This window comes from Garra rufa, chromosome 1 (assembly GCF_049309525.1).
Source record: "Garra rufa chromosome 1, GarRuf1.0, whole genome shotgun sequence".
Lineage (NCBI taxonomy): Eukaryota > Metazoa > Chordata > Actinopteri > Cypriniformes > Cyprinidae > Garra > Garra rufa.
Window position 1 is genome coordinate 96,200,718 of NC_133361.1, and position 22,488 is coordinate 96,223,205.

At 37.5% G+C, this 22,488-nt stretch overlaps 1 protein-coding gene across 2 annotated transcripts; it reads left to right on the forward strand.

Annotated features, from left to right (window-relative positions):
• The first annotated feature begins 3,013 nt into the window (after positions 1 to 3,013).
• On the forward strand, positions 3,014 to 8,742 carry LOC141340897 (membrane-spanning 4-domains subfamily A member 4A-like). 2 transcript variants are annotated; one of them, XR_012356601.1, is made up of 4 exons: positions 3,014 to 3,054; positions 5,099 to 5,212; positions 8,163 to 8,243; positions 8,392 to 8,742. XR_012356601.1 is itself a non-coding variant. In XM_073846013.1 (4 exons), the coding sequence occupies exons 1-4, from the start codon at positions 3,497 to 3,499 to the stop codon at positions 8,455 to 8,457; spliced, it is 420 nt and encodes a 139-aa protein (XP_073702114.1). In that variant the 5' UTR covers positions 3,231 to 3,496; the 3' UTR covers positions 8,458 to 8,742. The 2 variants fall into 2 exon arrangements, 1 of the variants encoding a protein (XP_073702114.1); XM_073846013.1 differs by lacking the exon at positions 3,014 to 3,054 and adding an exon at positions 3,231 to 3,655.
• Positions 8,743 to 22,488: the final 13,746 nt, after the last annotated feature.

Sequence of the window (22,488 nt, forward strand, 5' to 3'; positions counted from 1 at the left end):
AGACACTCTACCACTGCACTAAAAGATAGCGGAAAAAATATTTAGTGTTTCATGCTTAAGCACTTTGATAAACTATGCAAATCAGCTAGTCTTTACACTCACAAAGTCAAGAACAGATTGCTTGACCTTGTATCGAAGTCTTGTATTGCCCCGGCTGCATTTCTTAGCGTTTCTTCCCGTGTTTGTTTTCCCGTGTTTGATTCTCACTGCCAGCCCCGACCTTTCTGCCTGTGTTTTGACTACGATTTCTGCCTGCCCCTGTGTGTTTGTTTTGTTTTGTCTTATCTAATAAATGCTGCGAATGGATCCACTCGTCTCAGTCCGTCCTTGTGACAGAAGACTTCGCCACTACAAGGATCCAGCAGCTAGTATGGTGTCATCCGGTTCCAGCACGAACTCCACGGTACAGATCATGCGTCTCAAACAAGGTGAGCGGTCTGTTGAGGAGTATGCGATGGACTTCATCGAATTGGCTAATCGGTCTACTATGGATGATGTATGCCTGATGATTTTCTTCTGTGGAGGACTCTTAGAGCCATTGGCTTCACTGATGCCTATGGTCGAACCTAGCTGGACTTTACAAATTTATGTTGACATTGCTCTGCAAATAAGTGGCTCTCCTTTTACTGTGGAAAGAAGAGGACAACAATGTTCCCGAAGTAAAATCCAGCTCAGAGCCACTACACAAGATGGCTCCCACGCCAGAGTCTGCACACAAGATGGCCGCCGATGTTCCTGAGTCCCCGGCCAAGAAGTCCCTCTGCTCACCTTCAACCCACCTTCGGTGCAGAGGACTTGCCGTGGGACTGCCATTCTCCATCGGTGCCCTGGCTGGAGGATCCCTCACCATCGCCTCCAGCCTCAGAGTCCTGGACTCTGCGGCTCCACCCCGGCTCTCTGCTCCCTTGTCTCCGCCGTCGGTCCACCAGCTCCACCGGGCTCCATCGTCCCTCCGGCTCCGCCCTGGTCAGTCGTCGCCCCACCTTCGCCTCTGGACTCTACTCCTCCGGCTGCGCCTCGTCACTCCGTCCTACCGGCTCTGTGGACCTCCTCCCTCCCGTGGGCACAGCCTCGGTCCTCTGTCGCTCCGGCTCCGCCGCGTACCACCGGACCTCTATCTCCGATCCTCGGTGTCACCCATGACCAACGACTCTCCGGTTCCGCCTCGGGCTCCACCTCCGTCGCCCGGCCCCATGAAGGAGCCAACCCTTCCACCACCATGGCTTCACCCTCCGTCGGTGCCGCCTTAGTCTCCTGGTTCTCCACCTGCACATGGACCGGGGCCGCCATTCATGCCTCTGTGCCAGGCCCACTCCATCACTCTCCTGAACTGTCACAGGTATTTGGAGCGTCTGGAAGCCGCTCTTAGGTGGGGGGCTCTGTCACGATTGAGCCTCCGTTATCAGTACTCTTGCACCACTTGGTTTCCAGACAAATATAAAAAAATTCTTAATTCAAGAATTATTTTCTAGATGAGTAAAAAATAAAAAAATGTAATCAAAATTTTTATATTACCTTGTAGCAGTGTCAGAGTTTTGCCGCCCCATCCAATCACCTGAGCTCTTGTGAGGGCAAAGTACGACTGCAGAGCATAGCAACCCTACAGAGCAAACTGAAGAGAGGATTTTTCTCTGGTAAAACAAAATATATTCATACATTACATCTTTATACAGTCTTTTCATTATGTATCTGCATCTTGTTGTTATTGTTGTTGCTTTAACTAAATGGTTTTAATGAATTAATGAATTTCCTTTATTTAATCTATAAAGGGTGGTATTAAATCTATAATGCCTTTAATGTAAATGGATGTAGATCAGTTTCAACATGAGCTGTTAATATAGTCTATTCTTCATTCCCAAGGGCTAATAGAGTTACTCTATTTGAGTAACTACAATGTGACGACTGTATTTATAACAACAAACATAATGAATATAGAATTTTTGAATAAATTAAAAAATGTAAAAAAAAAAAAAAAAACATTTATTTTTTAATCATATCCTTTTCATGTTTTGATGTACTATGATTTCTGTGTAGGTCAATATCAGATTCGGAAACAAGAATGTCCCAAACAGTCTTACCTGTGAACTCTTCAACACACATCATTCAGGTTCAACCACCAACACAAGCAACAGCAGTCGAGGCTGTGACAAATGCTCCTGTGCCTGTTCATGTCACAGGAGTTTCTACTTTTCATGGACTTCAGCAAGGCCAACCAAAAGCCCTTGGGGTAAGAATATTCTCATAACCCCAGATATTTCCTTTTAAGTGTGTATGGTAGTGTGAAGTAAGAAAATTACATGAATAAATTCTACAAAAAGGAGTAGTAGACACATTAACACAATATACACTGATTTTATTGCATAATGTGACTTAGATACAAAATGAGGAAGACCAATATAAAATAAGGTTTATCATTTACAGAGAACATTTTACAGTGTACCAGTCACAAAGAGTCACAGAGAAGAATGTTTTACAAGTTGTAAACTATCAAAAAAAAATGTTATCTAATGGACAAAGTTGCACATCTGCAAAAATGAGCTTTCTGTGCTTGAATATTTTAGGATATTTTCGAGTACAATCATAAGTCCATACCCATAGTTGCCATAAATTTATTGTATATTTAATTTTGGTCCCCAAAATTTGAAACTGTTTTACTTTATAAGAGACTTTCTTGTTCTGTCCTGTACATTTTTCTTGTCCCTCACAGACTGTCCAGATAATGATCGGCCTGTTGACTTTACTGTTTGGGACGTCTTGACACTTAATTTAGATTCCATCACTGTCATTAGTGGTATTCCTTACTGGGAATCAATCATCGTAAGAAACAATTATATATATATATTTTTTTTCAGTTTTTCAGTTTTTTTTTTTTAATTATTATTATTTATTATATAATATTTTTTATATTTATTATTATTAATTATTTTTATTTAAGCTACATATTCCAACAGAATATTCCATTTTGTTCTTTCTCTCTCCTCTCAGTACATTTTCGCAGGCTCACTCTGCATTGCTGCTGAAAAAAAAGTTAATTCTCCCTTCGGTTTGTGTTTGGTATGTACTCAACATTTGTATTGGCATTGTAATAATATGATACACATTTTTGTGCAATTGATATAAACAATTCTTACAGATAGGGATATTTCTGGCAAAAATGTATTAAATGAATTTAGATTAACTGAAGCACTGAGATATAAACTAATTATATAAACTAATTTTATCTCCTGAACGCAACACCCATACTTAATGAAACTTTGGACAGTTTGATATTTTATACTAAATTGCATCAAAATTGCACCTATAGATACAACCCACACTGTATCATATAATCACTTCTTAAGACACTAAAAAAAATATTTGTACTAACAGTAAAAGGGAAAAAAAACAGTTTTCTTTTTTGAGACTGGTATATTTACTGTAATCTAAACAGTAATCAGGGAAGATTGACTGGACTTTGCATTCATGTTGTGTATTTTTCCATCTACATTAATATGATATGTTAACAAAATGCGTTAAAGGTTCGCTTGGAATGAACATTATCAGTGCTATAACTGCAGGCATTACCATTATTTTAATTCCATTTGATTTGGCTCTTGGACCATTTTACAATTACTGCTACGATACTGACTGTTACGAGTTTAGGGGAAAGTATACGGTATGTCATCAATGTTTACATTTGCATTAATGTAGTAATCACAATAAGATAAGTGTGTGGTCAGCAAGGTTAATTTAGTTTTGCTTTTTTAAATTTGTTTTATTTTAGTATAGTTTTCAAATTTGCAATAAAACTTAGTTTAGTTTTTATTAGTTTCATTAACAATTTTGTTAGTTTTAGTTTAGTTTCTATTTTGTAAACACATTTCTATTTAGTTTTTATATAGTTTAGTTTCAGCTTTAGTTTTAGTTTTTTAGAGATTAAATAGAGATCACGATTTCCTAGCAATTCTAAACTAAGCAAAATAATGTGAAACAATTATTAATTGTTTCAGTCTATAAAAAAGTGTTTAATTCATTTGAATGAATTATTAATAATTTAATACATAATATTTAAAATAGAATATATTTAAAACACCAACTTTTTATATTAAATTTATGAAAAAGTGGTTTGAATGAATAAATGATTTGCTCACAAAAACATAACTGGATGAATCTGCGTTTTTGAATCAATCTCTAGTAGTCAATGACAAATACATATTTTAACAGTTGTTTCCATCTAGTGGCGAAACAAAGCAATCGACAGAAACATTACTTGAAGCGCCAATTACTTTCAAAAAATGACGTGCTTTGTTTTGATCTCTACCATAGACATCACATCAGTGTTTATATCCAAACTATGACCTTTAATCAGAATATTGCTGTGATAATATTAACGACTGGGTATTTGAAAAGACTGTTTATGAAGCGTTTTTTTTTTTTTTTTACATAAACATGATGACCGCTCTCTCTGTCAGCGGCAGTGCAAATATAGATTTGAATGTTCCGGTAAGACTTTTCAAAGACATGAGGAATCGTTGTCATTTACAAATGATCGCGTGGGGGTTTGAATCTCTATCATTTCACGATTAAGCAGCTCCAGTATATTGGTTTGATCGCTTGTGTTACATAAAATACATCAATAAAAACTGATGCAGTAGCCTAGATTTAATTCAGGTGCTGTTCATGTCGCAGCCTTTATTTTTCCGCCCCATGGGGTGAGAACATAATGATTACGAAAACGATTATTTATTTTTGATAATTATTATTTTATTTCAGTTAGTTTTTCAATAAAAGTTGTTAGTTTCGTTTCGTTCTAGTTATTCATTTATTTTGACATTTTTATTTTATTTCAGTTTACGCAAATGTTTTTTGATCAATAGTTTTCGTCTTAGTTTTAGTTTTCGTTTACGAAAATAACCTTGGTGGTCAGTACACTTGTCGAAAGTAAATTCTTAATCTGCTCTCATCTGTCCAGTCTTTTTCTCCCCAACATCACATCTCTTACTATTACTGATCATTAATCATTTAAGAAGGCATTGATTTTATACATTAAGCAGCCAGTGTACCTATGTGAGTACTAATTGTCAATTATTTTAATATTATTTGTTGATTTTCATCTCAGATTCTCTTCTGGGGAATCGGAACTGTGTTGCTCATATTCGCCTTGCTTGAGTTTATCATCTCCATCTGTCTGTCAGCATATGCCTGTAAAGTCAGCTGCAGCTGTTGCACCCAGGTTAGTAATGCGTCAAGATGGAGGTTCACAAACCTTTTAGTGAACTGAAACCCTCTGATATGTAATGGAAATAGTTACTTATGGATGTCTTGATAATAAGCAACAAACACTAAGTTATGTTACACATATTTATTTATTAAATTCTTCACTTTCAAATGGTCAAACGTTCACGTTTTTAACATAAAATTATTGTGCTATAAACATCTGTACACAAAAACATTGGAAATTATGTAAATGTTGATGAAGTGAACTTTAAACACATTGCGTTTCCAGATATTAAAGGGGTCATCAAGTTGATATGATTCTTTAGGGTCTCAATGAGAAGTCTGTACTATATTTTGGGTAAAATTTTGCAGTGTGAAAAACACCCATTTAACCGCGTCAAAAATCAGGCCTTTTTAGAGTGACCCATTCTTTTGCATTTGCCTTAAAAAAGGCCAAGGAGTTCTGCCTACCCAGTCCCTCTCTTCCATGGGGTGACGAGCTGTAATGTTTAGCCACGGAATTTGCTATCTAGCACATAATTAAAAAAGGTGATTTGCAAAGATGCATAAAAAACACTTATACTCACTTACTGTATGCTGTAGGTGAAGCTGTATCCCAAATGATTTACGTGAACAGATAGATTTTTGTTGATCACCGGGCACATTTTCTTCAAAAGTTAAAGCAATGTTAATCATCTCACAAGATTAACTGACTATATGGGTTATTGCTACTATTTAGTGGATTTTATGTCCCCATGAAACAAAACAAGGAATGTGATTGCACAATTACCTCAAGAGACAATATTGAATGAATTAGCATATGCAGTTAAAAACAAGAACAATGTCTAAGCCCGGTAAAGGTTTTGCCACAAACTCAATGGACTGGTTTCTCTCCTATATGATTTCACATGACCATCCTGAAACATTAGAAATGTACGTGAGCTTCTAACTTCTGATTGAAGCTATGTGTGACTTTCTCCTTTCCACAAATTTAACATAAAAAAAATGGGGCTGTCAAACCATTTAAAAACTTCTAATTACTAACACATCAGATACGGCTGAGAAATTACACCCAAAATATCATATAAAATCATTATTGTGTTAAATGAGAAAAGCATTAAATTACTCTTGCGGTACTTTAATGCAATATGCCGATTGGTCTGCACAGTGATGGTGCATCTTAAACAAGTCTAATAACTCACTGAATCATTGATTCACTATTAGTTCAAAATGGACGATTCATTTAGTAAAGAAACATCACTTGCAACAGTTCCGCCGTGGCTTTATTTGGAACTATTTTGTTTGCAGAATTGACCCAAACAGCTAATATTGAATTTAAAATTTAAAACAATATTAATTTATAGCTTACTGAACTATTGTATAAAATGTTACAATTGCAAGCACGCAAATATCACAAGACAGCTTTTCATCTTGACTAGAAATAGTTTCACATTTTAAATATTGTAAGTTCTTGTGAAATGAGATCTCATCACAAACCCATAAACAATACTAAATATTTTACTGTATTTACTGCATATAATCAATTTTCATGCCAATAGCTTTCACATGCATATGATTCAGGATTCATAATTGTTAGTACCTAAAAACTAAAAAGCTTTCTGAAGCACTTGATTAATTCTCATGTTCCTCAATCCTTTTTCCACATCTGATCCTCACTTTGAAATAAAGGTCACATATATTTCTAAATTAGTAATTTTGAGTATTAGCATATGCATCTCCTTCTTCTCTTAAAGGAGTAGTTCACTTCCAGAATTAAAAATTACAGATAATGTACTCACCCCATTGCCATCCAAGATGTTCATGCCTTTCTTTCTTCAATTTTAAAGAAATTATGTTTTTTGAGAAAAACATTTCAGGAATTATCTCTATACTGGACTTCAATGGTGCCCGTGAGTTTGAACGTCCAAACTGCAGTTTCACTGCAGCTTCAAAAGGCTTCAACACAACACAAGCACTGTTTTTTGGGAGAAAAACTCCCATCTCATTTTCTTCTTCAACTTCAAATTTCTCCTACATCACTGTTTTACCTTTTTTGTAAAGGGTGCTTGACCTTTGCATGTTCAATTTGCAAACACAGGGTCGGTACTTCTACTGCAATGTAGGATGATTTTGAAGTTAGAGGGGAAAATGAAAAGGCAGTTTTTCGACATTCCCTACCTGTATTGACCCACATTACACAGAGTACGCATATGCAGTATGAGCATTCAACGTTAAAAAGTATATACATTTATTTTATTTTTTTAAAGGATGGATCGTTTCGCTAGATAAGACCCTTACTCCTCGGCTGTGATTGTTTAGATCTCTTTGAAGCTGCATTTAAACTGCATTTTGGATGTACAAACTCACAGGAACCATTGAAGTCCATAATTCCTTAAATGTTTTTAAATTTCTTTACGCCTGAAGAAAAAAAAAGGCTTACTTTAAGTTATATAAAATTCAATTTAGAATGATAAATTTACTCATGTATAAAACAATTAATTAGTTTGTCACTCAAACTCCACTCCACCCTGTTACATTGGTGCTACTTGTCCTTTAAAACCTTTGAAGTCATAATACCCTGAAATCACAAGACTTGCTGGACATAATTTCCTTGGAAAACAGGCATCTTCAAGAGCTAAGAATATATTAGTCTTTAGCTTTTCTCTCTAATGCTCATTTTAGTCAAGTCATTCTGAACAAATTTTTTTTTGATTAAACAAATTATATATTAAAGTTTTCCAAAATGTCATGTTTGACCTAATGATGGAGGCTTGAGTAATTAATGTGCAGAGATTGAAGTGATGTGAATTACCTGAGTCATTGCATTTCTCAAAAGCATTTAGCAGCAGCAGTGTCTCTACTAATAGCAAAAGCTGTAATACTGGAACTGTATGCCAATGTTGTTGCACTTTTATGGGATTTTACAATAATTAGAAATAAAATGCTATATGTGCATTTCTCCAAAGGTGCCGTATGTTCCACAAGTTTCACCTCCACTGTCCTGTGACTTTAGGCGCTGCCATTACCATGATCTTGACCATTCAGAGGTAAGAGAAGTTTATAAAGTAAAATGGTATACAAAAAAATGGATATGTGTATAGCAATATATAATAGGAGCAGTACTTTTCGGATATTATTAAGTAAATAAGCAATCAATAAGTAAACTAGCTGATCATATAGCTTATTTTCTTATAGATACCTGTGATCAGCAACCCTTCCGTGCATCAGCATCCTGCAGACAATCCTCCACAATACAGTTGATTATTGTTTGATCCTGCTGTTTTGTGTTGCTTTCATGGGACACATGGACTTGGACTTCCCAATGATTACCAGACCCTCACTATTTGCATGTCATTACCAAAAAAGGACTAAATAAGCAAAGACTTTACTTGATCAGATTACAAACTTTACAAATTGTTTAAAGTCACATGTGTTTAAACAATGACTATTCAAAACACTAATAGATACTATTTCCTGATTTTCTCTCAAGTCATGTTTGGTTGCTTAATACTGTATAATCTGTCAGAATAAAGAATGTAAAAAATGCTTATTGGCTTGTTTTTTCGCACTGTTTTTTCATACTGTGTGCTTATTGTTTTTTTACATTTTGTATGTCAACCTCATCTAGCACACCTGATTCATCAGATTTTTAGTAGAGACTGCAAGAACTAAATTGGGTGTGTCTGGAAAGGTGGACATACAAAATGTGCAGGGCTGGGGGTCCTCCAGGACAGGTTTGAAAACCCCTGCCCTAGGGGACACTTTGGGAAACAAAATACCTACTATACCATGCCCTGGTCCATGCTTATCAACCTGGTGAGAGAGCACAAAAAAATAGTGGCAAACATACAATGATTAAAGGGAGTGGAGTGGAGGCATCGCTACATAAAAAAAAAAAGTCAACCTCAGGGGGCCTCTTACTTAAAGCCCTAAAATGGAAAGAAAACCTAACCCTGCTACCAAAAACATAGGTAGGAATACTTCAAGGGGGGAATCTTATCAAAGAAAACCAGCCTCGACTCGTACATCTTTGACAAAAACTTCATGAATAGGGAGCCTGAAAGAGACCTATAGCCTTACGTGGACTGTCTACTGAAAACCTCCTAGATGAAGGAAACAGCCCAATCAAGAACAACCCATTCATGTGAACTATCCTCAGATAGCTACATACCTCTGACAAGACTGCTATATAGGTGGGCCATCTACTTAAAACCCTCTAATACAGGGAAGACAGTCCAACCCATTTCAACCCGTGGGCAGTTCGTTTTGCCTCTGACCTTATTGAATATGCATTTATAGGAGTTTTCCTTTAAGATACAAATATGTCAGGATTGTGGTCTGTTTTGGAGTGTTATGTATTTCCTAATGTATTTCCCCCTGTTTTACCATTGATTTGGTTTGTTCCTTTGTCTTCCCCTTTGGTTCATTGTTTATTTGGTTTAGCCTTGCCCGCATTTGGACTTTCCACTTGTTATCCTGGATTGTGAACACCTGTCTTGTTTAGTGACTACTCCCCTTTGAGTATGTTTAAATAGTCCATTGTTCCTGTTTCCTGTTGTCCGGTATTAACCCTTTGAGCAGTACAGTCCCACATATGGGATTTAGAACGTTCTGACGTCACGCAACTGCCAAATTCTAAATTTCAAATCGGCCTCTGCGCAAACACAGGGAGAGGCGAGAGTGATAAAGGCTGTCATTCGTATTCGCACAACTAGCTACTCAAACAGTGTTTATAGGCACTTGATATGTTTATTTTATGTCATAAACACATTGTCACAGAAGAACCAGACACAAGATTACAGAGCAAATAACCACAATAATGTAAATATATGAATGAAACACGTGTAGCCGTTCATAGGCTGATGAGCGGCTATCCTTTACGTTCACTGAAACTGTGTTTGCAGGCTCAATTATTACAACAATAATTCTTTGGGCATATAAGCACAATAATGCCAAAGTATGAAACACAGGCATCCTATGCGGGTAGCCGTGTTTGTTTTGATGAGCGGCTGTCATTTACGTTCACTCAAACAGTGTCATGTTGTGCTTAAATTATATCTATAACACTCATTATAACACTCAGGCTGTCTAAGAAGCACCATAAAATAAAGTTTATATGGCATATAAGCACAATAATGCCAATTTATGAAACAAACACGGGCATCCTTTGCACGCAGCATGTTTGTTTTCATAGGCTAATGAGCGGCTGTTCACGATGTGCTTATATTATGTCACAAACATTCAGATTGTCACAGAAGTCCCACAACAAAACATTTTTGGGCATATAAGCACAATATATCAATGAAACACTGTCACACGATGTGTCACATTGCTATAGTTTAGGCTATTGTTGACATATTACTATACTATAACAAAAATGGCTTCCTTGACAGCTGATGGCATCACTATGCATTATGACAGAGTTCGCGGGGATGTTTTTTTGCAGGAATGATTGGCGGGCTTGTGACAGGTCTACCCTCAGTGCTGACCACATTACTTCAGAGTAAAAATGGAAAAAAAAACTAACTCGTGATGAGATTTTGGAAATTCTCTTCCACTCGGACGCTGAATCTGGCAGTGACAGTGACAGACAGCTCTTAGACAGTGATGAAGAAGCTCACCTCCCGGAAAACCTTACAGACTGTGATCGTTCTGAGGCGATGGCAATCCCTGATAATGCCAGCCCTGCCAGTGAGGGCGCTGTTGTGGGGGACTTTTTTCCAACCTGGACATTAGATCCATTCTCTCCACCAGACCTGGACTTTGACAACACTGCCACAGGTGTTCAAGGTAGTGTGACAAATCCTTCTGAGGCAGAATGTTTCAGACTGTTTATGAATGAGCAACTTGTGGAGCAATTGGTATTGGAGACTAACAGGTATGTTAAAAGAGACGGCTAAGTGGTCAGAAACAACTGAAATTTACACATTTCTGGCAGCAGTCATTCTTATGGGCCTGGTAAGAAAAAGATCCTTGAAAGATTAGTGGACCACTGATCCAGTAATACAGACGCCATTTTTCTCCACTCTCTTCTCTCTGGATCGCTTCCAACTGCTACTATGGACCCGCCACTTTGCTAACAATGCCACAGCAAACCTCAGTGAATAAAATTAGAAGTTTTTTCACCTCTCTGATGACTACTTTTGGGAAGATGTTCGTTCCTCACAGGGACTTGTGCATTGACAAGTCACTGCTGCTGTGGAAAGGCCGGCTTAGATTTCGGCAGTACATTCTATCAAAGAGGAAGAGGTTAGGGATCAAGGTCTTCATGCTGTGCGATGGTCTGACTGGGTACGTCCTCAATAGCCACTTTTCCACTGTCGGGCCAGTGCGAGCCAGTGCTAAGAGCATGCCAGCGGGGCCAATGGCCTCGAGTCACAAGCACCAAGACCAAAAGTAAGCTGCGTTTTCCACTATCGAACGCTGTGCAAACCTAAAGCCTTCCCTTTATACACCTCCTTGGATCAAATGTCACAAAACCCCTCCCCTTTCAGCAGGAAGATTGAACGTAAGTCAGGTAGGCCACCATAGTGCGATCATCGAACGAACAAAATGGAGAGAACCGAAGCGGCTGTTTGTTTGCTCCTTTTGGTGTTTTCTTGGTGGAAGATGAAGCAGCAAAACCAAGATGCGAAGATGGAGGCTCAGCAGCATTTACACTGAAAGCTTATGTTAGCTGCAATGCGAAAAAGAACAATACAGCGACGTGGAAGCCGGATACAGCGAATGCAGAAACGCAGAAAATGGATGGAAATGGTAAATACTGATACAGAGTTTGTAATGTAATGTTATGCTTAAGCTGTTTAAAGCTATCAGATGTTTTGCTAGCATTACATCACATAATTCCATAAGTAATGTTAGACATTAATTGAATTAAGATAGTACATCTGTTTATAAATACATGTTTATATACATGCATGACAGACCGATACTACCACCACCACCATGTTTCACAGATGGGATAAGATTCTTAAGCTGGAATGCAGTGTGTTCTTTTCTCCGTACATAATACCATCTCCAATAAGTTCTATTTTGGTTTCACCCATCGTTTAAACCTTTCTCCAATTGTCCTCTGGCTTGTCCACATGATCTTTAGTAAGCAATTTTCTTTTTGGAGAACAATGACTTTCTCAATAAATAAATGACAAATTCATGTTTGATTGGGTTCTCTTTGTCTACTTTAAGGACTTAAAAGAAAATCTGATAATGTTCTAGGTCATATTTATAGTGTTTTTCATTAAACAAATTGTTGCAAACTGAAAATGAAGGTTTCTAATTTATATTTAGGAGTAGCATACTGTATATATAAAGTGAATTAACTAGTTTAGGTGTGTCTAATTGAGGTTCAAAATCGCATACTTCCATACTATTTAGTAGGCAAAAAGCAGTAGGCGAAGGAAAAGTATGCATGAAATCTCAAAAGCCACAAAAGAGTAGGCGAGATTTACCTGAATGGAACACTATTTCTCGATAGATTTAGGCGTACGTATAATTAAGTATCGTTCGAATATGCCTACTTACCTACTATATAGTAGGCAAAATAGGTACGTGAGAAGAGTAGTATGTCTGAAACCCACAGTATTCATAAAAGAGTAGGCGAGAGTTCCCGGATGACCTACTGCGTCTGGCCCAGACTCCAAAGTGCCTATCGAGGAATACTTTTCTATCCCATAATGCCATGGGAGAGGATACGTGAACCAAGAAGAAGAGAGGATTGCGTCTAGTTTGCTGCGAACGGCCATAATAAAAAGAAGAAGAAAAAGAAGAAGAAAAAGAAGAAAAGAATACGTCATAATCGAACATGGCAGAGAAGAGTCAGGAGGATGTTTTCAAATGTGAGTAAAACAGGGTTTCCTGTGTTAAAATTGCATTTTTGTAAAAACGTGCATCATGTTGTTAAAACGTGATAGTCGCTGGGGAGCTCCAGTAAGCACATCATTTATGCGTCTACAAAGTGGATTGCTGCCATCGTAAATTTAATTATTCCCATTTCTAAAATCATGATTGCAAGCTTATTAATGTGCAGTTGTAACTAGAAAATGTATGTACGTACGTTAATTCAAATGGCTTGTGACTTTAGCACTTTATATGTTCTAAATCGTATACACAGTTAAAAACATTTACTAAAGGTTTATCTAATATCTGACAGAAACAAATTTGCTTAAGAGAACATCACAACATTAAACAGACCTCTGTGATATGTGTGTGTTATTAACGTTACCTATGTAGTAGAATTCACTGTTGTCAACACTGCCAATATAAATATTTATGTAATGCAAATAAATTCAAAGTTATCAATAAGCTATCAAATGTATTTGTCTATTAGTACTGTTGATAAATTGAGTAGCAAATGTTATTGGATAAAACACTTCAGCAACTGCCTTAAAATTTAAATGTGCAAGTGGTTCACTGGCTTGTAATCATAGGAGAACCATTTTAGTGCAATATAGCACCTCAACCAACCCAAAAAAACACAGAAGGACTTTTTTCCTGTGTGTAGTGTTGAAAACATAAGTCACAGAACTTGTAACAATCTTGTTTGTATCTTACAGTTCCTTGCAGTTCTTACAGTTACTTGCAGTTCGCTACCCAATAAAAACAGCATATACACAAAACAACACTTTTCTGATTCTTGATTTGTGTGCAGAGCTTTTGTCATGGAGCAGGGCCTGCCAGACCAGGTGGCAGCGGCCTTTGAAAAAAAAAAAAAAGAGAGAGACAAGAGCGGGAGGAGAGACGGCAAGCTGAGGACCGAGAAAGAGAAGAAAGGTGGCGCCGGGAAGCAAATAAAAGGGAGGGAAGATCGCTTAACCTGCTTGAGTTGATTGCGAAAAAATAAGTTGAATAAATGTGTATATATGTATTTAAACATTTGGATTTTTGTGAACAGAAATGTATTTTTAATGAGAATGTAATTGCACACACACACACACACACACATACAGTAATGCCAGACAGTGAAATGACCAAATTATTTTTTACAGAGCTCTGAGGTCCCAAGTAGCTCTTGGTGTGAGTTAGAGGGTCTAAAGCACAGCATGAGGTTTCTGACTAAACAACATTTGCAGGTGTCAGCCCTCATCAAAGACAGAAATCAGCAGGTAAAGACATGCCTATGAACACACAAAAAATCTTGCTGCTGACTATATTAACAACTAAAATCAAATATTTTTTTTTTCTGTTGTGTTCCATGTTTTAGGTTGCCAAGTGGGTTATTAACCGCCTCTACTGGACTGCTGCTTACACCCACAGACATGACACTCCAGTGTTTCCCTGCTGTGAACATCCACCTCGAGGGGGAAGCAAGGAACAAGGAGTGGCTGGAACTAGATACAAGTATTGTGTTCATTATGTGGCTGAAAATGAACAAGATGTGATACAAATCCCACCTCATTTTGATCATACAGTCAGGGCTCATCTTAAAAACAGAATGTGTGTTAATGCAGGATCAAATGTAGCAGTTAAACTGGAGAGTGTAACTACTAGACCAGCGCTGGTAAAGGATGTTCGGCAGTTGTCTCCACAGCATCAGACCTTTTCACTGGAAGCATTTCACTCCCTCATCCTGCACTTTGCACCAAAGCACACTGGGCTCTCCTTCCTTGGGAAGTACAGTTATGTGATGGTGAAAAAACTAAGTACTTTCTGAAAATAATGCAATCTAACACAGCAGCCTTACTTTCTTGAATTGCGCAGTAAGTAAAGCTGCGCAAAGATTGTTAATGTTTGAACAACAGCATCACATACCGCTCTCAAAAATGATAAAAGTTGAATCATCACCACTGGAAACAGCTTGAAAAAAAGCTTTATAACCTTCATGACAATAGTTTATTGCTGAACTGTATTATCTTTGTGTACCCTATTAATGGGGACTAGAAATTAGATATTAAATAGAGAGGGGGGAACATTGCCTTAACTCTGTATACAAAACATGTTTGTTTGTTTGTTTTTTCAAAAATTGGTTATAAACAGTCTTACTGGGTTTATTCATACAACTTGTAATTGGTACAAATGATAATTTCTTGGCAGCCCTGCATTTCAGCCACAATAACAGCAGAGACGATGCTCGAACCAGTGATGGTGAGGTGTGTTATGCGGTTCGCTACCCAAGGTTCCACAAAGGTGGCTGAGTAGTACGTCCTGTTAAGGAAAAGCCATCATATCGTACTTTAAAGTACAATCTAGTTCCTACATTGTTTATCTATGCAGTGACTCACGGGGGTCTCTATCCTGCAATATGCACTTTAAAATATATATCCATAACAAACTTGTTTTGTAACATCATGCCTTTAATGTTTTTAAAACATGCCAGTGCTTTGACTCAGCTGCATATGTAGTCTGTTTGTTAAATTAATTGCATTCACTTGGTATCCAAGTCATTATTTAGGCCCTTGATAATAGAGGGCTAAAAAATCAGCATTGCTTGATCAACAGGACCACAGTTCAGAACATTTTTTGTCATACTGTCTCACCCGCTCTGTCTTTCTCCCTTACTGAGTGTGGGAAGCTGTTGGTGGAGAAACTGAAGGCCCTTAGGTACTTCCCCCTCCTGTTGTGGGAAAAGTACAAGCCACAAAATAAAAAGTGGACGGCCCCGCTCCAGTGCCCATTTGAGCTGTAATGAAACTAAAATTTTATTTATTGCCTTAATATTCCGGGGAGAAACCGATATGGAATGAGATAATAGATGTGTCAGAATTTCATTCAATAAATTAAATGGTTAAATGCAACCACAGATTTAGTTTTGATCAACAAATTATTCAAAAGTTCTTTCCGATTGTAAATTGAATTTCAAGATAATGGAGTCTATCTTTGATTGAGAATATCACAAATGCTCTGTAGTTTATAATGAATTGAAAAAAAAATTGCTAACATAAAGTAGTTCTAATGTAAATCTGATGTTTTGATGAAAAAGATTTTTATTTTGTTCTTGCCATGTGACGTCACAAGTCTGCGCCATGCTTCCGTGTCTGTAATTCGGTTGAAGAAAGTTGTGTTTTTAATAATTTAAGGTGTTTACATCAATACAACTCGTTTAAAGAATTAAATGTAAAACTGTGAAATACTTTAATGATTTTAATCTGCCTGAATGAAGGATGTTTTGTAACTAAAAGCAAGTAGTGATGGAGAAGCTGAGGTCTTTGATATTCCTGAATCAATTGATTTGCAAAATGATTCACTGGTTTAAATCTCTCAAATTAGCGCACACTAATGACACAAACGTGAAATTAGCTTCAACCGCAAATGTTTTTATTGAAGCGTAATCTATTAAATATAACCTACAGATCAGACAATACCAAATAAAGCTTAATACAAATGGGGACAAATGCAACCTTGTATACAATGCGACATCTGTATTAATTTAAGTGCTAGTTTTCATTGTTTTTGTCATTTCTAAAGTCTCCATAAAATCTAAATTGTACTTTGTTTTTGTAGTGCCTGGAGCCCATCAGACATGAAATAACTAGTTATATTTCTTAAATGACTTCTCCCCCGATTATCTCCATGATTAACACCTAGGTGCTATGAGCCAGACCTCTGTTCACTATCCAACTCATCCCCCACCATCAAGATAAGACTCTTACAGAAATGCAGATACACTTTCCTTATTCAGACATACAGTCCCACATACAGTTATATAGAAATGTACACATATCAATGTGTTACCTTTTCTTATATTGTTGTTTCTGTTATGTATGTCGGCCTCAAACATTAATCCGCAATAGGTGAATTATTGTGCATGCTAAGACTCTCACATTTAGAATTACTCAGAATCACTCAGTCGGGGGGGGGGTTGCTCACCTAGCATTGGAGATGAGTCCTACAACCAAAGTCATGCGGCCTAAAAACCTTCTTCAAGGCCAGGCAGACCAAGGAACCCAAAAGGAATTGAAAAGGACTTTCTGAACTGAACACATACGGAACCAATGTACAACAACAAGAGCTTGCAAGTATCTGTCCTTTCTACAAACGTAGATAGCTGCGTATTAGGCGTTTTATGAAAAACGATTTCAGGTTGTTCAGAACCGTTTTCATTCCTGTCCCTTGCAAACTCACTTTCTGTCTCTCTCTCTTACTCTCTCTCTCTCTCTCTCTCTTACTCTCTCCCTCTCTCTCTCTCTTACTCTCTCTCTCACGCGTTCTCTGTCTATTTGTGTTTTATGTACGTTTGTCTATGTGCGATCGTTTGTAAGTAGAATAGTTTAATAAACAACCATATATTCACATATAATGATTCTCTGTGCTGAATGCTTACATTGCCAAAGTCACTTAAACTGTTTCGATCTCATATTGCTACCTTAAGCCCTATTCTGTTCAATTGTTTTAACTCCGTTCTGATTAGTAAAATACGTTGCCGTGACGACGAGCCAACATCAGAGTAATGGGTATCACTGAACAATTTGCTGGACAAAGAAACAAGTTGATATCATTATTACTGTTACTGATCAGAAACTGGAAATTGCATATATTTAATGACGATTATTATACACAATTTCCTATGAGTTAAACTACTTTCCCTGACTGAAATGTATGTTTTAAATAACTCATTTCATCCTATTCATTGGTCAAAATGACCTGGTGGAGATTTGCAGTGCACAGGTGATGAGAGAAACATAGTCTCACACTTGTACACACATATTGATTAATTTGAAATTCTTTGAGCTAACCAAAATTCTCTACATTTTTTAGTATAAATATGTTAGCCTTAAGTTTACCTATACGGTAGTCTACTTCATAACAAAGACATTCGCTTTTAGAAGATACAATTATTTAAATTCTAACAGTCTTTAACTTCCGGCAATATGGATCAACGCATTTTATCACCCTGCACTTCAGATTTTCATCAAAGTTTCTGTCCAATCAAACGCTCTCTAGAATCCGACGAGTCCTGCGCCCTACATTATAAATAACACCTGGTCAAATAATCATTGAGGGAGCGAAATATGGGTCGTAAGTGTATCTTTGGTTGTTCAAGTGCTCATGTTTTGTTCAGTTTCCCAACTATACCCTGGTTAAGATCAAAATGGCTTGAATTTACTCACTTTGAAGAAGGAGGTATTTGTGCTAGCTTACAACTTTGCGATTGGCATTTTTCCAATGATTGATTCACCAATTTTGCGATGGTGGCCTCTGGTTTTGCAATCAACCTTCAGTTAGCAGAGACGGCTGTTCCAGCCTTTACAATGTAGGGGCATCGTTTCCAGCACAAGTAAGTATTTTAAGTGACATTTATTCAAATTACATAAATTTTCTAGCCTGGGTTTCCCCTTCCTGCCTTGCGCTGTGCGATTTTATTCACGCTTCTAATCTAGTCTGGAAACCAATAAGATAGGGAACCAATCACAGAACGGGGAGGGAGCAGCAAGACATTGACGCCTTCTATGCAACTCACCGAAGCAGTTTGTTACTTTGGATCCAGCATGGCAGCAGCCGCGAAGTTATCTTTCCCGACGCGACAAATGACATTAGAACCTATTATGCTGTCTACACTGGATGCGGCGAGACCTGGCAAATCCCGACAGTAATCTGCTGCCGCGTTCTATTTATGACGTGCTCACACAAAAGTTTAAATGATTTGCAACGGTCGCCTTGTCGCGTCCAGTGTAGACAGACTTTAGCTGTTGCGGCGCGGCAACTGTTGCGTCCGGTGTAGACACGGTATAGTGTTCTTCTAAGTAGTTTAGAACGCATGTTTATTTTGAAAAAAAGAGCAACTTTAGGCGATCGCTCTACATACGTCATTGGGTATAATTGAAACGATTGGCTATGAGCTACGCACAGGCGCATTTGATAGACATTCGTATCGCCCAATAAACGGCTCTGGGCATTCGTAAACCACGCCTCAAATACGAGAAAATGAGCATGTGGTTCCCAGACCACGAATCATGACGAAGTCATCACGTGGTCTGGCGTTAGCCAGGCTATACATTTTCTATTATGTTAACTTTGTACTAAAGATGTTGGATGTCAATGCGACTTGGCACTGAACATCTCTAATGTGGGCATTCAAGTCAGAGCTGCAAAAGTTTAAAGGAGGTGTAAAGGTAAGTTGAAGAAAAAGAAGATGCGCCTTCCGGGAGGGAGGAGTTGTGTCACCTTTGTGGACTCATTTTGCATTGCTTTTAACCCTCTCTTTGTATCTGTTTTGTTCCGGTTTCTTTATTTGGTAATGTTGCACCTGCATCTGAGTTTAATTATCCTGTGTATTTAAGTTCCTGCTTGTCCCTACCTTTTTGTCTGGTCTTAAATGTCTTTATGGTGTGTTGGATGTAGGTTCCCCTGCTAACCCTGCTGAAAAAACCAGCATATGCTGGTTAGGTATGTTTTGGTGCTGGGATGCTGGTTTTAGCTGGTATATGCTGGTCCTTTGCTGGTTTATGCTGGTCCTTAGCTGGTTAATGCTTGTCCTTTGCTGGTTTATGCTGGTCATGTTGCTGGTCAAGGACCAGCATAAACCAGCAAAGGACCAGCATTAACCAGCAACATGACCAGCATTAACCAGCAAAAACCAGCAAGGGACCAGCATATACCAGCAAAGGACCAGCATCCCAGCACCAAAACATACCTAACCAGCATATGCTGGTTTTTTCAGCAGGGAACCTCTCTGGATTACCCTTTGTAGGTTTTATTAAAGAACTTTTGTTTAAGGCTATGTCTACATTTATCCGGATATATTTGAAAATGGAGTTTTCATTTTAAAACGCTCTCCGTCCGCACAGCGTTTCCAAGTGTTTTCCAAAAGTTTTTCATCCACACTGAAACGTAAGAAAACATCAAATTCGCCTTACTGCGCATGCGTAAAGCCTCCAAAATTATACAGATGTAATATGTTTTCACGCAATTCTTCTGCCGGGATCATTCATGGAAATATCTCATCATCCACTGACGCGTCTATATCGCGCACATTCATATTTTTTCTGAAAAGCAGTTGTCATGTTTTGCAGGACAGCAACTGTGAGTACATTTTCTGTCATAATTTTAGGACTGTAATTTGAGGAGTGCACAAGGTAAATCTCTTTAGCAGCAGTGTGACAGTGAATAGCACAGGCACAATTACTGCTGTAAACATAGATATCTATATGCGTCAGATGACCAAATATGCATCATCGTTTTCAAAAGCCTCCGTTTTCACAGTCCAAACTACAACGTGAAAACGGCGTTTTCAAATTTATCCACTTTAGAGAGCGTTTTCAAAAAGCTGTTTTCCTTGACAAAAACGCTGTCTCAGTGTGGACGGAAAGCAACCATTAAATCAGTTTTTTATATACTTACTTCAATGTATAATTAACAAGAAAATTAATGAAGCCCAACTGCTTGTTTATTGTAGCAAATGAATTGGGCAGGAAACTAAGTATATCTACTGTACGTACAGGCTACTGGATGCACAACAAAGAATGAACTGTTCAGATTTAAAAAAAGACCTGCACAAAACTAGAATAATATTTCCATGCTTCTCCTGATAAAGTCCATAAAAGCTTATTTTTTCAATTCAATCTTGAACAAAGAAAACAGACAGTCTTATATTTGCACGATTGTTCACAAGTATCTGTAAGTGTGATGGAAAACAATGTATTAGTACTTTGACTACAATTGAATGTCTTTCAAAATGAATGTGTAGATGATTGTAGAAATTGCTTCTTTTTCTAAACCTCTTCTTGCATTGAAGAAAATGGCAGTTTCTTTCCAGAATGAGTTTGCAAATGACGTATCAGGTTGCTTTGATAAGTGAAACTCTTCTCACACTGAACACACTTGTACGGTTTCTCTCCAGTGTGAACTGTCATGTGAACCTTAAGGTTTCCTTTATACGTGAAACTCTTTCCACAATGTTCGCAGATAAAAGGCTTCTCTCCAGTGTGAATTTTAATGGATAATAAGGTTTTTTTTCTGCGCAAAACTCTTCCCACACTGAGGGCAGGTAAAAGGCTTCTCTCCGGTGTGAATTCTCCTGTGGGCAGAAAGGTTTTTTTCTGTGTAAAACTCTTTCCACACTGATGACATATGAACGGCTTCTTTTCGGTGTGAATTATCATGTGAGTCTTAAGAACTCCTTTTCGTGAGAAAGTCTTTCGACACAGTTTGCAGATGAAAGGCTTTTCTCCAGTGTGAATTCTCATGTGGAAAGTAAAGTTAGTTTTGTGTGTAAAACTCTTTCCACACTGAGGGTATATTAACGGCTTCTTTTCAATGTGAATTTTCATGTGACTCTGGAGAAGTCCTCTTAAAATGAAACTCTTCCCACACTGTTGGCAGCTGTAAGGTCTCTCTCCAGTGTGAATTCTCATGTTAGAATTAAGGTTCGTACTTTATGGATTTAAAAGCAGCATTCAATTAAGAAATATTTTCGAATTAAACCCAGAGAAGTTATGATGAGTTGGAGTTGGAGAGTAACAAAGTAACATCATTTCATATTTAAAATACAAGATGAGTGACTATTACAGTAAACAGTGTTTCTGAAATATGTTTATTTATTGCTTGTTGTAATGAACATTCAGTGCTATTAACGTTTTAATATTGCACTTTTGATGATGGCAGAAAAAAAAAATCACTGACAGTTAAAACAAATTTTAACTTTAAAAGTGTCATTTTTTTTACAGCATTCATTCATCAGATAAGACTTTCATGAAAACATTTGCTGTTTGTAGTCGTTGTCATTTCAAGTGTTTGTTGTTCTCGTTGCATTTCCAGTGTTTTTAGCAGCAGACGTCGTCAGTGAGCGGCGATTCAAATCAGTGAATCATTTTGTGAATCGATTGATTCAGTTGACTCGGAATTTCGAAAAGATCCGTTTCTATCAACATTACTCCAGTGACCGAATTCGTTAGGAATAAATATTTGCTATATAGGGAGTACAGTGTCACTAAATAAAGCATTACAGTGTTGTGTTTGCTAACAATTAATTTCACAGTTTTAAATGCAATTCTCTAAACGAGTTGTCTTGATTTAAACACTATCAGTTGTTAAAAGCACACACCTTTCTCCATTTGAATCCCAGATGCAGGAGCGCGCCGCAGCCTTATGACGTCACATCTCCAGACCAAAATAAAGGTCTTGTTCGCTAAAATCATAATTTTACATTATACAACACATAATACTGTACCTAGTACGTGGGATGAATTGAAGGGACGAACTGCAGATCTGTCAAAAGTCCAAAGCTATTGGTACTAATTATCTAATTTTATATCTAATACATTGGTGATATTCTCAACCAAGAATTCCAGTATTTCGGTTTTCAAATTACAGGACTGAAAAAAACTTTTTAAAAATTTAATTTGAGTTTGCAGAGAGATT